We start from the raw sequence: 12,012 nt of genomic DNA, 5'->3' as shown, positions 1-12,012 counted from the left end.
TGTCTTCACCTTAAAGTTCAGATTCTCTCAATTCTAAGATTAAAAGAACTTCCAAGGGTGAAGACCAACATAACATTTATACCTTAGTAGGACTGAGTTGGAAATGGCCTCATTGTGTTTAATCTCAGCACACATTTCCTCTCAGGTTCTTTTCACATTTGCAAGAGAAGCCAGTTATGGATAGGGGACTGCAAATCATCTTTTTATATCATGTCTGCCTTTACCTTCAGCATCTTACATTCTTACAGCCAAGGAAGAATATGTAATGGCTAATTAATAATACAGTCCTAATCACAGAATTGAAGAGTTGGAAGGTACTAATAAGGAATTCAGGTGCTGGGTTACGACCATTACATAGCCAAAACAGGGTTATGGAGAAACAAAAAGTCAGCTTGGGGAAACCCTAAGGTTTACTGAAGCTGAAAAAAATATTTATAGGGGGGAAACTAAGAAGCCACCCCCCAAAAAATTACCTCATTAAGACTGCACATGAACGGTGGTCACAGAATGCCATGTCTGTCTGTCAGGGGCAGAAAGCCCAAGGCAAGGCAAAATGAAATGGATTATCGGGGGGGGGGGAGCATGACTGGTAGACTAGAACAATGAACGGGAGTACTCCACAATGCAACAGTTTCTATGTACAAAAAGAAAAAAAGAAAAGGCTGTGCATTTCAAACATCACAAACCTGTTTCCGTAGTCAATTTTGGCAGTGACTTTCTTTTTAAGTTCCTTGAGCTCATCCTGGGGTAGGGTTCCAGAGAGTATCTGTGACCTCCATTCAATAAGATCATATATCATGTTCCTTACACTAAGGAACATTTCTCTGTTATCTTGCTGTAAAAGAGGAAAACAGTATGCATTTGGTTCTGTTATTGGTCTTCTTCATAATGAAGTACAACAGCCAAAGTGGTACAGCAGCAAAAGTGCTGGAGTTGGATTTTAAAAATAACAATAAACAAATATCGATTCAGTATTCTGTTTTTATCCTCAGGGGTGAGAATGCTATTGGACCTGCCTCTCAGCCTCCTGCAGCCTTGCAATGCAGGTAAACTGTCCCGCCTTGCAAGGCATTTTGAGCTTTCTGTGCCTAGCCTCCAAGCCCAGAAAAGGTGCTGGGAATCCGCAATTTAAGAGCTTACCAGACTGAGGAAAGACCATGAGGCTGAAGAAGAGTTTCTGCACCCGCACTCTGCCCCATATGCTGCCAAGTTCCTACAACAGCTTGAAGGCAGCATGCAGGTATAGCCCTCAGATATAATTTGGGAAGGGGCTTTCCCACTTTGGGGAGCGGGTTAAAGTTTTATGCATTTCTGCTTACCACAAAGTTTCCCCCCAATACCCTTGAACCTCCCTTTCATTCATGGGAGGGCTCAGTTTTGAATACAAAGTTGTCAGCACTCAGCTCTTGAATTCAGCATTAGTAGGAGCAAGAATACTCAGAGGCTGGAATTTATAACTACTGTAGGTCTGCTTGTTTCTTAAACCAGACCTATACAAAAGTGAATTTTCTCAGTCCCTTACATTTGGGTTTTCATTTGCAGTACCACAAGGAAATACGCAGGAACAATATTATATACACACACACGTTAAATGCATGCAGGTGTGCCCAGCCAAATGCACGTGTGAATCAGTAACAAAATGAAAATTATAAGCAATCTGGCAACCCAAATTTCTAGAAGGAATGGGGGAAGAAGGAGAATGGCCTTTTTGTTCATATAGAGACATATGAGGTTGCCATATACCATATATCAAACCTACTGATCCATCCATTCTAGAATGGTTGACTCCAACTCCACTCGAGACAGCTGCTCAAGTTTCTTTTTCAAAACAAGATGGTGAGAATGGAACCTGGGAGCTTTAACATGCAAAGCCTGCATATAAAAGGAGTGTCAATCTGGCCAGCGAGCCAAATTTGATCCACAGGCCAGAGGTTCCCCACTGCTAGTATATACCCTTGAGCTACTGACACCATGGCCATTGGAATATTTTTAACTGGTGTATGTACCTTGGCTGATTTTGTGAACGGAGCTATAGGCTTTTTCAAGGACCAAAGGTACAGGACCCTCAAAAATGAATTCTCTTAGGAAACCTTCTATACTTACAATATAGAGCTGCCGCCATATTGTAGACCATTCCCGTAGCGTGGTGGTAACCTCCTGAATGAGCGGTAGTTCGCTGGGTATAACAGTTTCATGTTGTCTAAGAAGCAAGCCAACATAGCATGTCATTCATATGGAAGAAGAAGAAAAAAAGGAGGGGAAATGTAGCTGCATTCTAATTACATCAGTTGTTAGATACTAACGCTGAATGGTGCTGTTCTACACAACCTATCCAATTCTTTTCCGTTTAAAAACTCATAATCACAACTTTCTAAAAAAAAATCATTTCCAACATTATAAAATGGGTACACGCTTGAGAGTGTAAGTACCGTATTTGGTATTCATAAGCACACACACAAAAACCCACCAACTGCACATCACCTGTCATTACAAGGGATTCTGTTCAAACCCAAACACTGCTAGTTTCAAGGACAAGAAAAGCTATTTTGCAAGTCCTCAGTGTTTGTGCCTCTAAATTACTACATTTAAATAACGCATCATCTGAGTACTGTACAACTACCATACTACACAGTATGTCTAAAGTATGGTGCTTACTGAAGGAGCTATGCAATCAGTCAGGAAGGTGTCATTATGCAGTAATCAAATGATTAGCGCTTTCATAATTTACATATTTAAAAAGGCATAAAAATAAACCAGGCACAGAAGAATAGTTATCTTACATTCAGGCTTGTATCTGGCAAAGCTTGGGGGGGGGGGTAGATCTTATACTTTTTGCTTGTTGGTTTCTTTTAACCCTTGCCAGCTAATAGGATTTCTGTGGACCCCAATGGCTGTTTAAATCATCTGTAAAACTTATCTTAGGCAAACCTGAACCACTTCCTACTCCATACAGCCCTCAATAATTATGGAGTGAGCTGTCCTGCAGTATTTTATCACAGCCCCTTCCCTTTTTATTTTTATATTTTTATTTTAATATAAATTACTTAGCCAGGAGTCCTCCAGATTCCCATCAGCCCCAGACAGCATGGTCAATGGTCAGGGATGACCAGAGGTGGGAATCTAGCCCAAGGGCAACACATTAGCTACCTCTGTACTAAAGTATTGGGGTCTGGTGTATTCCCTATTGAAATCATGGAATCAGAGCTAGAAGGGACCCCATGGAAACTACTAAACATCTAAACTAGCTGAGGTCCAGCAACTTCTCAAAATCAGATGCATAAAGTAACTTGGAACTTAACAAATAGGCAAAATGCTATTTTTGTGCTTATACTACTGCAGAAGCACTGAAGTCTATTTTCGTGTGTGTTTTATTTTAATCTTGTACATTCCAAGCAAATGCACACATAGGCACTAGGGTGATGACTTTTTTTACAACCTCATTTCCCTGTATCATAATTTGATGAGCTTTCATTAAAGATTAGATAAAATCTTACTTTCAAAGAGATTTGATTTAAAAAAAACTTCATGCACAAAATGATTTTAAAAAAAATATTCATCAGTTTTTTGACCATTTTTGAAGTCACTGTAAGCAGATATAAAATTGAACCCAAGCTTTAGAGTCACATATATACAACGTTATATAGGGTCATCAAACACACAAGGAAGCTTTTTTTAGCTGCAGTAACAGTATAGACGCCGCTAGAGGACAATGTTTTGCTACCTCTCCTGTAGGTTCTTTTCTCAGAATGCCCAGCAGGGTCTGCTGGCTGAGTTTTGAGGTCCCAAAAAGGGGCTTTTACCTTGCGCAGGTGTGACATTTGAGGTGTGACATCTGTATACCCTATGTTGCTAAGAACACTCCCCATTGTGGAATGTGGTGTTGTGTCCAAATTTGATACGGAATATATATAGAATTGTTAATACAATTTTATGAAATGATAAAACGGCACACACAAAAATTAAAAACGGTATGTGCGTAACCTTTTTTAATATTTCAATAGAATATACCTCATTTTAGTCATTAATAGGAAAAAGTTCATCCATTTGTGCTACAGGAAATAATTTTTGAGAAAAAAAATGAAAAAGTCATCACCCTAATAGGCACACTACAAAGCAACTTGTGGGTCCACAGGACCCAAAGAGTAAATCTTACCGGAGGGGGTTTAATTCCACTCCATGTTAACACAGATGTTATTATTCTCATAATGCAAACTTTCAACACTGATTTCAGCCTTTATTAGGGTGCTGGGATAGACTGAACCACCTCAATTATCTACCATGTGCCCCATTTTTCACCTATATGATATTATATATCTGCTTTGTTGTTGTTGTTGCCCTGGTTTACGTAGGGAGTTTCCTGTTCTATAGTTCTGTGTTCCTTTCAGAACAACTGGATTGGAGTATAAAGTTTTAAATCAAAGACACAGTATGTACCATATGCCATCTCAGTCAAAAGTAGATGCCAGCTGCTTTGACAGACACATGTGTCCAGAATCTTGGGATGGCAGCACAAGCAACAGCTTTTAGCCTCTCCTGCAGTCCCCAGGATTTATCTCCAATCTACATTTTCCTGTCACAATCCCAAGTATTCTCTCTCTCCTTAAGCTCTCACCAACACTTCCTGTGACTATCAGGACAAGGTCCATGTGCTTGGCTGGTCTTTTCAGTCAGCCACTTAAGAGGAAGTCCACTGTGCTACAGTCTACAAGCCCATGGAACCCTGCTATTTCACACAGAACTGGCAGAAAAAGTAACAAGCAGATAACAGCTGAAGCTAGAAAAATATTGCTTTGAAAATACTCTTCTCACATCAGCGAGACTCTCCTTGTAAACATAAAAAATGTCATAAATCCTCTCAAACATTGAAATGAACTCAAGATGGGTTTCAAGAGTTACTGGGTAAACTGGCCGTTATCATTCAATTAGTTATCTCAAAACCACTGCTACTGTACTGATTCACATAAACCCTAGACCACAAAGAAGTGTGATTGTCCATTCTCTACTTGCTCCTTTGCCCCCACCCTAATCTTTGAAAGAAGAAATCTTAGATTTAATTTCTGTGCATCGTTACAGGTAGGTTGCCGTGTTGGTCTGGCGTAATCGAAACAAAATAAAAAAATTTTTTTAAAAAAATTCTTCTTTCATTAGCACCTTAGAGACCAACCATACCAATGACAAACTTAGTTGGTCTCTAAGGTGCTAATGGAAGAAATTTTTTTTTGTTTCCTGTGCATCGTCATTTATTTATCTAATGTGCAAAGAAGCCATTATGAAAATATTTTCATCTGTTAATTTTGTAACTTACCCTTTTCCTTCAACTATTGCTTCCTTAAGCTGTATATAGGAGGAGGGAAATATGCCCTTAAACAAGAAAAATAAATATATTATTGCTGGGGGAGGGGGTTCTGAATGACCAATAAAGTTCAGAATTACATTTCTTTAAATATTACATAGTTATACATCCCTGAAACATGATTTATAATTATAAGAACAAGCCTGGGCAAACCAGGGGGAGGAGGAATTCAGAAGTATTTGCTTTCACTTTAGAGGTTCACTAACTAGAGGTTAACATTGTACGTGAACCCAACTAACTGAATTAATCATAATCATAGTTACTTGAAACAAACCTGTCTTAAATCATGGGGCATTTCAATTAACAACAGCTTGAGGTTAGGACAGAATGCTGAACTATCATTAACTGAAATCTATACCAATAGGTTCTGATATTCTCATTAGAGGACCACAGAGGCCTGTGTGATGCCAAAATTCAATGCCTGCTACCCCACCGCTCATGCACCATTTTAAATACAGTAGTACCTCAGTTTACGAACTTAATCCATTCCGGAAGTCCGTTCTTAAACCAAAGCCATTCTTAAACCGAGGCACGCTTTCCCTAATGAGGCCTCCCGCCGCCGGTGCCTTTCTACAGTTCGGATTCTGTTCTTAGACCAAGGTAAAGTTCTCAAACCAAGACACTATTTCTGGTTTTGTGGGGTTTGTAAACCAAATTGTTTTTAAACCGGACTGTTCTTAAACTGAGGTACTACTGTAATAGAAGTAAAATGGAGTAAAATGCCCCCTGCAGCGTCCCCAAGGCTCTGCACCCAGTGCAACCGAATCGGTCACACTCTCCTAAATCAGCCTCTGTATTGATAAGCCATGGTTTATTGTTATAACTGAACCCTGCCAGTGAGAAAAAGTAGTCAATGCACTTCACTTTAGACAGTTACATGGCTGAATTATTATTAGGGAGATCTGGAAAGGAAAGATGCACAGAACCATGCAAAACAGTTCTGCACACATTTTTTAAACAGCTCCTTGGATCTTGAGTCCAAGGGACTGAGAACAGGATACAATTGTTTTCAGTACAACCCTATAGTGAATCTAATATCCTGCTTAATTCCTTTGAGGGGACTATCTATGAGAAATAGAACCAGACAGTTGATATTTAAGCCATTTATGATACAAGCAAATAATTGCAACTGAGTGTGTTGGGATTGTCACATGTAGTCTGCAAGAATCTGAAAATGGGTATTGCAATCCACATGCTCTAGAGTTCGTTTCAGAAAATATCCAACCACATCTGTGTTCTGTGTGTCAAACTATCAATTTAAAAAAACAACAACAACCCTGGCATACAGAAATTACCACCTAGGTCAGCCAACAAGGTGAGTTCAGCTGACAGGATTCCTATAAACTGTCCAGTTACATTTAATACCTATGGAGTTTCCTGAAAGAGAAGCTATTGAAACTCAATTCTAATATTTATTAAAATTAAAATTCACAACCAGCAAGTTATAAACTTTTCCTCTTACCAACCTATTTCTATAAACAAAATAACTAAGTATGTGTGAAGGTTAACCACCACCCATTTTTGTAGTGAAAAGACAGAAAATATCACAAAGCTTACTTATCATTTTTCAAAAAGCAAATTCTATTTAGGAGCAACCCATTATTTTAACAAAAGCATGGAGCTGGAGTTAACAGCATTATCTACAAACTTTTTTCTGATTTACCTTTCAGTAAAAAGTTTCGAAAGGAAATAGAATATCTTAAGTAGTTACTATGAAAAAACCTAAACCACCCGACAAAAAAAATATAGGAATTTGCTACTATGGAAACGAAATACTTACTTTTTTGGATTTTTTCCTTAAAGTATAACCTCTGTACCAACCTAGAAGAAAAGATTTCTTAATAAACTTTTATAAACTAATTGGTTGACAACATACACCCACAATCCACACACATCTTCATGTAAAGTACAGATATATTACAATTAATAAATGGCATCAATCCCACATAACCGGTCCTTCAAAAGTAGTATGCACAAGCAAAGCAACCATAATAGCCACCCGTGGTGCAATTAGCATGTCAGTTTTTCAATCCACAAACGGCGTCTTCCTCTTTTATAACAGTGAACTTGAATGCTTGGTCCCAAGTAGTTTAGTGGCTCAAATGCCAGTACCAACACTCTGAACTTGGCTCAGTAGTGAATAAACAGCCAGTGCCCATGGTGCAGAACTGGAGTAAAATGGCACAAAGGCTTTGACCCAACAAACATCCAGGCTGCTGCATTCTGCACTAGTTGACACATCCAAAAAAAACTTCAAAGGAAGCCACACAAAAAACACATTATTATAATAATATAATTTGTTATTTATACCCCACCCATCTGCCTGGGTTTCCCCAGCCACTCTGGGTGGCTCCCAATAGAATATTAAAGACACAATAAAACCTCAAACATTAAAAACTTCCCTAAACAGTATTCAGATGTTTTCTAAAAGTCAGGTAGTTAAACCTGGTATAACCACAGATTAACCAGAATACTGTATACAGTCCTACATATGGCCGTATCATATATTTATATAAGCAGCATTGCAATACCCACCATCTACCAGAAGTGTAAAATAATGCTTTTCACCTGACCCTATTTGGATTCTGTATGTATGTATGTAGTGGTCTGATTAATAGCACTAAAAACAGCTTGAAACATCCAGCCACTAGTGTTTATGCATTTAAAAATGTCTTTTATCTGCCTTGTTCCTTCTGAGGGTGATTGGTGGCCAATCCCAGTGAATAGAGCATGGATATGCCATGTTGCTGCATGCAAGACTCTACCATGCACATGGTGTAGACATTTCTGAAGGAAGCTTAAATATTTGCTGCTCATGGAAGTGGTGTGTTTGTGTGAGTAGTACAATGTGTGTGGCAGATATGCACAGATGTTCATGTTTCCAGTCCTGTGATTTAGAAAAACCAATAAACCACCACCATTAGCCATTTTGTGTGCTTAATCTAGCTGCTGCTGCTGCTACTACTACTTCTACATAAATCTGTATGCTGCCCTAGACCTGTAGATCTCAGGGCAGTTCACAACATAAAATTACAATATATTTTTTAAAAAACCAAAAGTACATAATAAAAATAAGGACAAATAAACCAATAACCCTCCCTTCCACAACACATGTAAAAGGGCATTGGATGTCCATTAGCCCAAGGCCTGTTTAAAGAGGAATGCTTTTGCCTGGTGCCTAAAAGTGTATAATGAAGGTGCCAACTGAACCTCCCTGGGGAGAGCATTCCACAAATGGGAAACCACTGCAGAGAAGGCCCATTCTCATGATGCCACTCTCTGGAGGAGGCACACGAAGAAGGGCCTCAGAGGATGATCACAAGATCCGGGTCAGTTCATATGGAGAGAGGCAGTGCTTGAGGTATTGAGGTCCTGCACTGTTTAAGGCTTTATATACAATCGTGTATATATTGGCTCTTCTGGGAATGGGTGCGATACAAAAATTATTTCAACCCTACAGGGCAGCCTTTCCCACCCCTGTGTCTTCAGATCTTTGTTGGACTACAGCTCCCATCATCCATGACCAGTGATGCTGCCATCAGGGTGGTGGGAGTTGCCTCTGCCTCCCCCACCCTGCTTTTTATCCTGCAGTCCTTTTGACTGTGAAACAGCCTGGTGGGCAGGAAAGAAAATATCCCGTATCCTTTCTCAGGTATTTGTGGATAATTAGATGAGGCAGGCATTCCCTCTACATAGCCTGCACAAAAGCATGGTTTTAATGGGAAGAAATTAGCGGTGTAGATACATAATGAAACAAGAGTAGTCATTTTTATAATCTTTGTTGTAAAATTTGTCTGTGGCCTCTCCAGAGGATCAGTGGGTGGGGGTAAGGACCCATATTTACTGAGAATGACAGGCAGAGCAGTTTGCAATAAAGGTTTGCTTGCCAGTTTTGTACTGAATTGGTTACAGTTTGTATGGAAGATTCCTCCCAATCTGTTTGGCACAGCACTATCACTCTTTGTGAATGAATGTGTGATGGGTGTTTTATTATTATTATTATTATTATTATTATTATTATTATTATTATTAAACAGTCACACTAAACCAGAATGGGCTTGGTAGCAATAAAAGCACATAATGCTGACCGCTTGCAGATGTGTTGTGGATCGGGGGGGGGGGGGAGTGAATGAGAAATTACCTCTTTGTTTCCCTGCAATGGCATCCTGCCTCCACAAATGTGAGAGATGCTTTAATAATTATACTACAATGGGGTTGTCAGTGGGGAAGATTTGTAAAGCTAGATGAAGAAGGGGGAGAGTTGCTTATGGCACCTTCACTCCCAAGTGCTTTGGAGAAGGAACATTTGCACTGCTGTAGGCAATACCAAAAAAAAACACCCACACAAAAAACCAACTTGATAAAATCTGCTAACTTAAATACCCATCTAGTCATCAGCAAATATATTTGTTTCAGTTGCTATCTGTGATGCTAATCAGACAAACAAGTTTATCCGCTCTATCTGTGTTATAAGGCACATAAAGGTGTAGAAAGTGCTGCCGGGTGAAGTTCATCAAAAGTAGTAGAAGAAGAAGAGTTTGGATTTGATATCCCGTTTTATCACTACCCTAAGGAGTCTCAAAGCAGCTAACATTCTCCTCTCCCTTCCTCCCCCACAACAAACACTCTGTGAGGTGAGTGAAGCTGAGAGACATCAGAGAAGTGTGACTAGCCCAAGGTCACCCAGAAGCTGCATGTGGGGGAGCGGTGTCACAACCCGGTTCCCCAGGTTACGAGTCTACCGCTCTTAACCACTACACCACACTGGCTCTATAAAGTAGGTTTATAAGCATCTGTCTAGCTCAGGCATCCCCAAACTTCGGCCCTCCAGATGTTTTGGACTACAATTCCCATCATCCCTGACCACTGGTCCTCTTAGCTAGGAATCATGGGAGTTGTAGGCCAAAACATCTGGAGGGCTGCAGTTTGGGGATGCCTGGTCTAGCTGTTGGAACTGAGAGCTGCTCTGCACTGAGGGTAACTAAGAAGAAAAGGTAGATATTGAGCTGCAAGAGAGCTTGTTTTTAGCAAAGGAGGTCTTGTTGCCTTTCTTCTAGCAATACTTGGCCCACCAAGGATACCTTTCCCAGACAAACAAACACAGGGTTACTTGTCACATAGGGTCCCTATCTCTTCATTTAAACATCAAATCATAGTTTGAAGTTCTGGTATAAGAGCAATCTATGTTTTAAGCAAGCCAGTGTTTGCTGCCTTCAGGTGCAACAGCCAACTGTGGTCAGTTTAGAAAATCTCTGGCGTGGCTCTTCTCAGGTCCACTTTCACAGTTAATGAAAAGCCACAGATAGACATTAAGTCTGAATGAAGACTATACGTAAATAGTTGATTTTATGCTGCTTCTCTATTTGCATAGGTCATTGCCATGAGGCAGCATTCAACAGCTAAGCCTGACTTTTGAAAATCACATAAAACAAATGTGGGAGGGAGAGCATGCCTTTCACTATCAAGTGTGGTAGAGACCCCTTACTGTGCATTTTATGCAAGTAGTCTTTCTAGGGTTGTAAAGTGTCACTTGGAACAGCGCAACTGCATCCTTCATTTGTATCTGAAAAGGTCAGAGGAAAAAAGCTAGAGGAAGAAGAAGCAAACATACATATTGATGAGAAAGAAAATAAGGTCTCAGTCCTGAAAGGAGCAGGCAGGGAGCAAGGGCGGGGGGAGGGGAGGGGAGCGAATCAATAAAACGTATGCACCTGCAACTGTTAAGCAGCTGCGGTGTTTACTATTTACATCTAGGGGATTGAAAGCAGATCAAATATAAAGTCAGACAAGGAATGCTGAACGGTAGATAGAAATAAACACAGTCAATTCTTACTTTAGTTGTTCAAATGTCAGACAAGGACTGTGGAGACTTGGTTCAAAACTGGTCTGCTATGAAGCTTACTGAGTTGCCTTGGGCCAATCACTCTCAGCCTAACTTACCTCACAGACTTCTGTGGGGATAAAACAGCAAGAATCCTGTCTTAAGCATATTGGGGGGAAAGGTGTGATATAAATACAAAATAAATATTAATAAAGGATTATATAGGTCAAAGACAACCTTCAAATATTTGGGGGGAAAGGCGATTATACACATATAGCTGTATATAAAAACTAATACTGCTTTAAATCTACTCCTTAAGAAATGTTCCCTGGATTCGGAAAACGTAATTAACTACTGGCCAGTTCCTAATCTCCCTTTCCTGAGCAAGGTTCTAGAGAAGGCATCCCCAAACTTCGGCCCTCCAGATGTTTTGGACTACAGTTCCCATCATCCCTAACCACTGGTCCTGTTAGCTAGGGATCACGGGAGTTGTAGGCCAAAACATCTGGAGAGCCGCAGTTTGGGGGTGCCTGTTCTAGAGCAAATGGTCGCAGATCAAATCCAGGAGTTTTTGGAAGAAACTGATTTTCTGGATCCATTTCAATCAGGATTTAGGCCCAGTTTTGGCACAGCAACTGCTTTGGTCACAATGTATAATGATATCAGTCAAGAGAGAGAGAGAGAGACGAGGGAAACATGTCCCTGTTGATTCTTCTCGACCTCTCAGCGACTTTCGATACCATCGACCATGGCATCCTTCTCGAGCGACTGTCCAAACTAGGAGTGTGTGGCACCGCTTTGTGGTGATTCCAGTCCTACTTGGATGGTCGTTCCCAGG

The 12,012-nt window shown here is 40.2% G+C and overlaps 1 protein-coding gene across 3 annotated transcripts in view; it reads right to left on the bottom strand.

The window, feature by feature from the left end:
* The window catches only part of DOCK1 (dedicator of cytokinesis 1), a 362,095-nt gene that overhangs the window by 309,591 nt on the left and 40,492 nt on the right, over positions 1-12,012 (bottom strand). For all 3 annotated transcript variants that reach the window (XM_035138565.2, XM_035138566.2, XM_035138567.2), the window contains 4 exons: positions 7,134-7,174; positions 5,306-5,361; positions 2,104-2,200; positions 687-835 (listed from right to left, as the gene is read on the bottom strand). In XM_035138565.2, the coding sequence (XP_034994456.1) occupies positions 687-835; positions 2,104-2,200; positions 5,306-5,361; positions 7,134-7,174 (343 nt within the window). The remainder of the gene's footprint in view (positions 1-686; positions 836-2,103; positions 2,201-5,305; positions 5,362-7,133; positions 7,175-12,012) is intronic.

The sequence above is a fragment of the Zootoca vivipara genome, chromosome 5, assembly GCF_963506605.1.
Source record: "Zootoca vivipara chromosome 5, rZooViv1.1, whole genome shotgun sequence".
Taxonomy (NCBI): Eukaryota; Metazoa; Chordata; class Lepidosauria; order Squamata; family Lacertidae; genus Zootoca; species Zootoca vivipara.
This window is presented reverse-complemented; position numbering and strand designations above follow the sequence as displayed.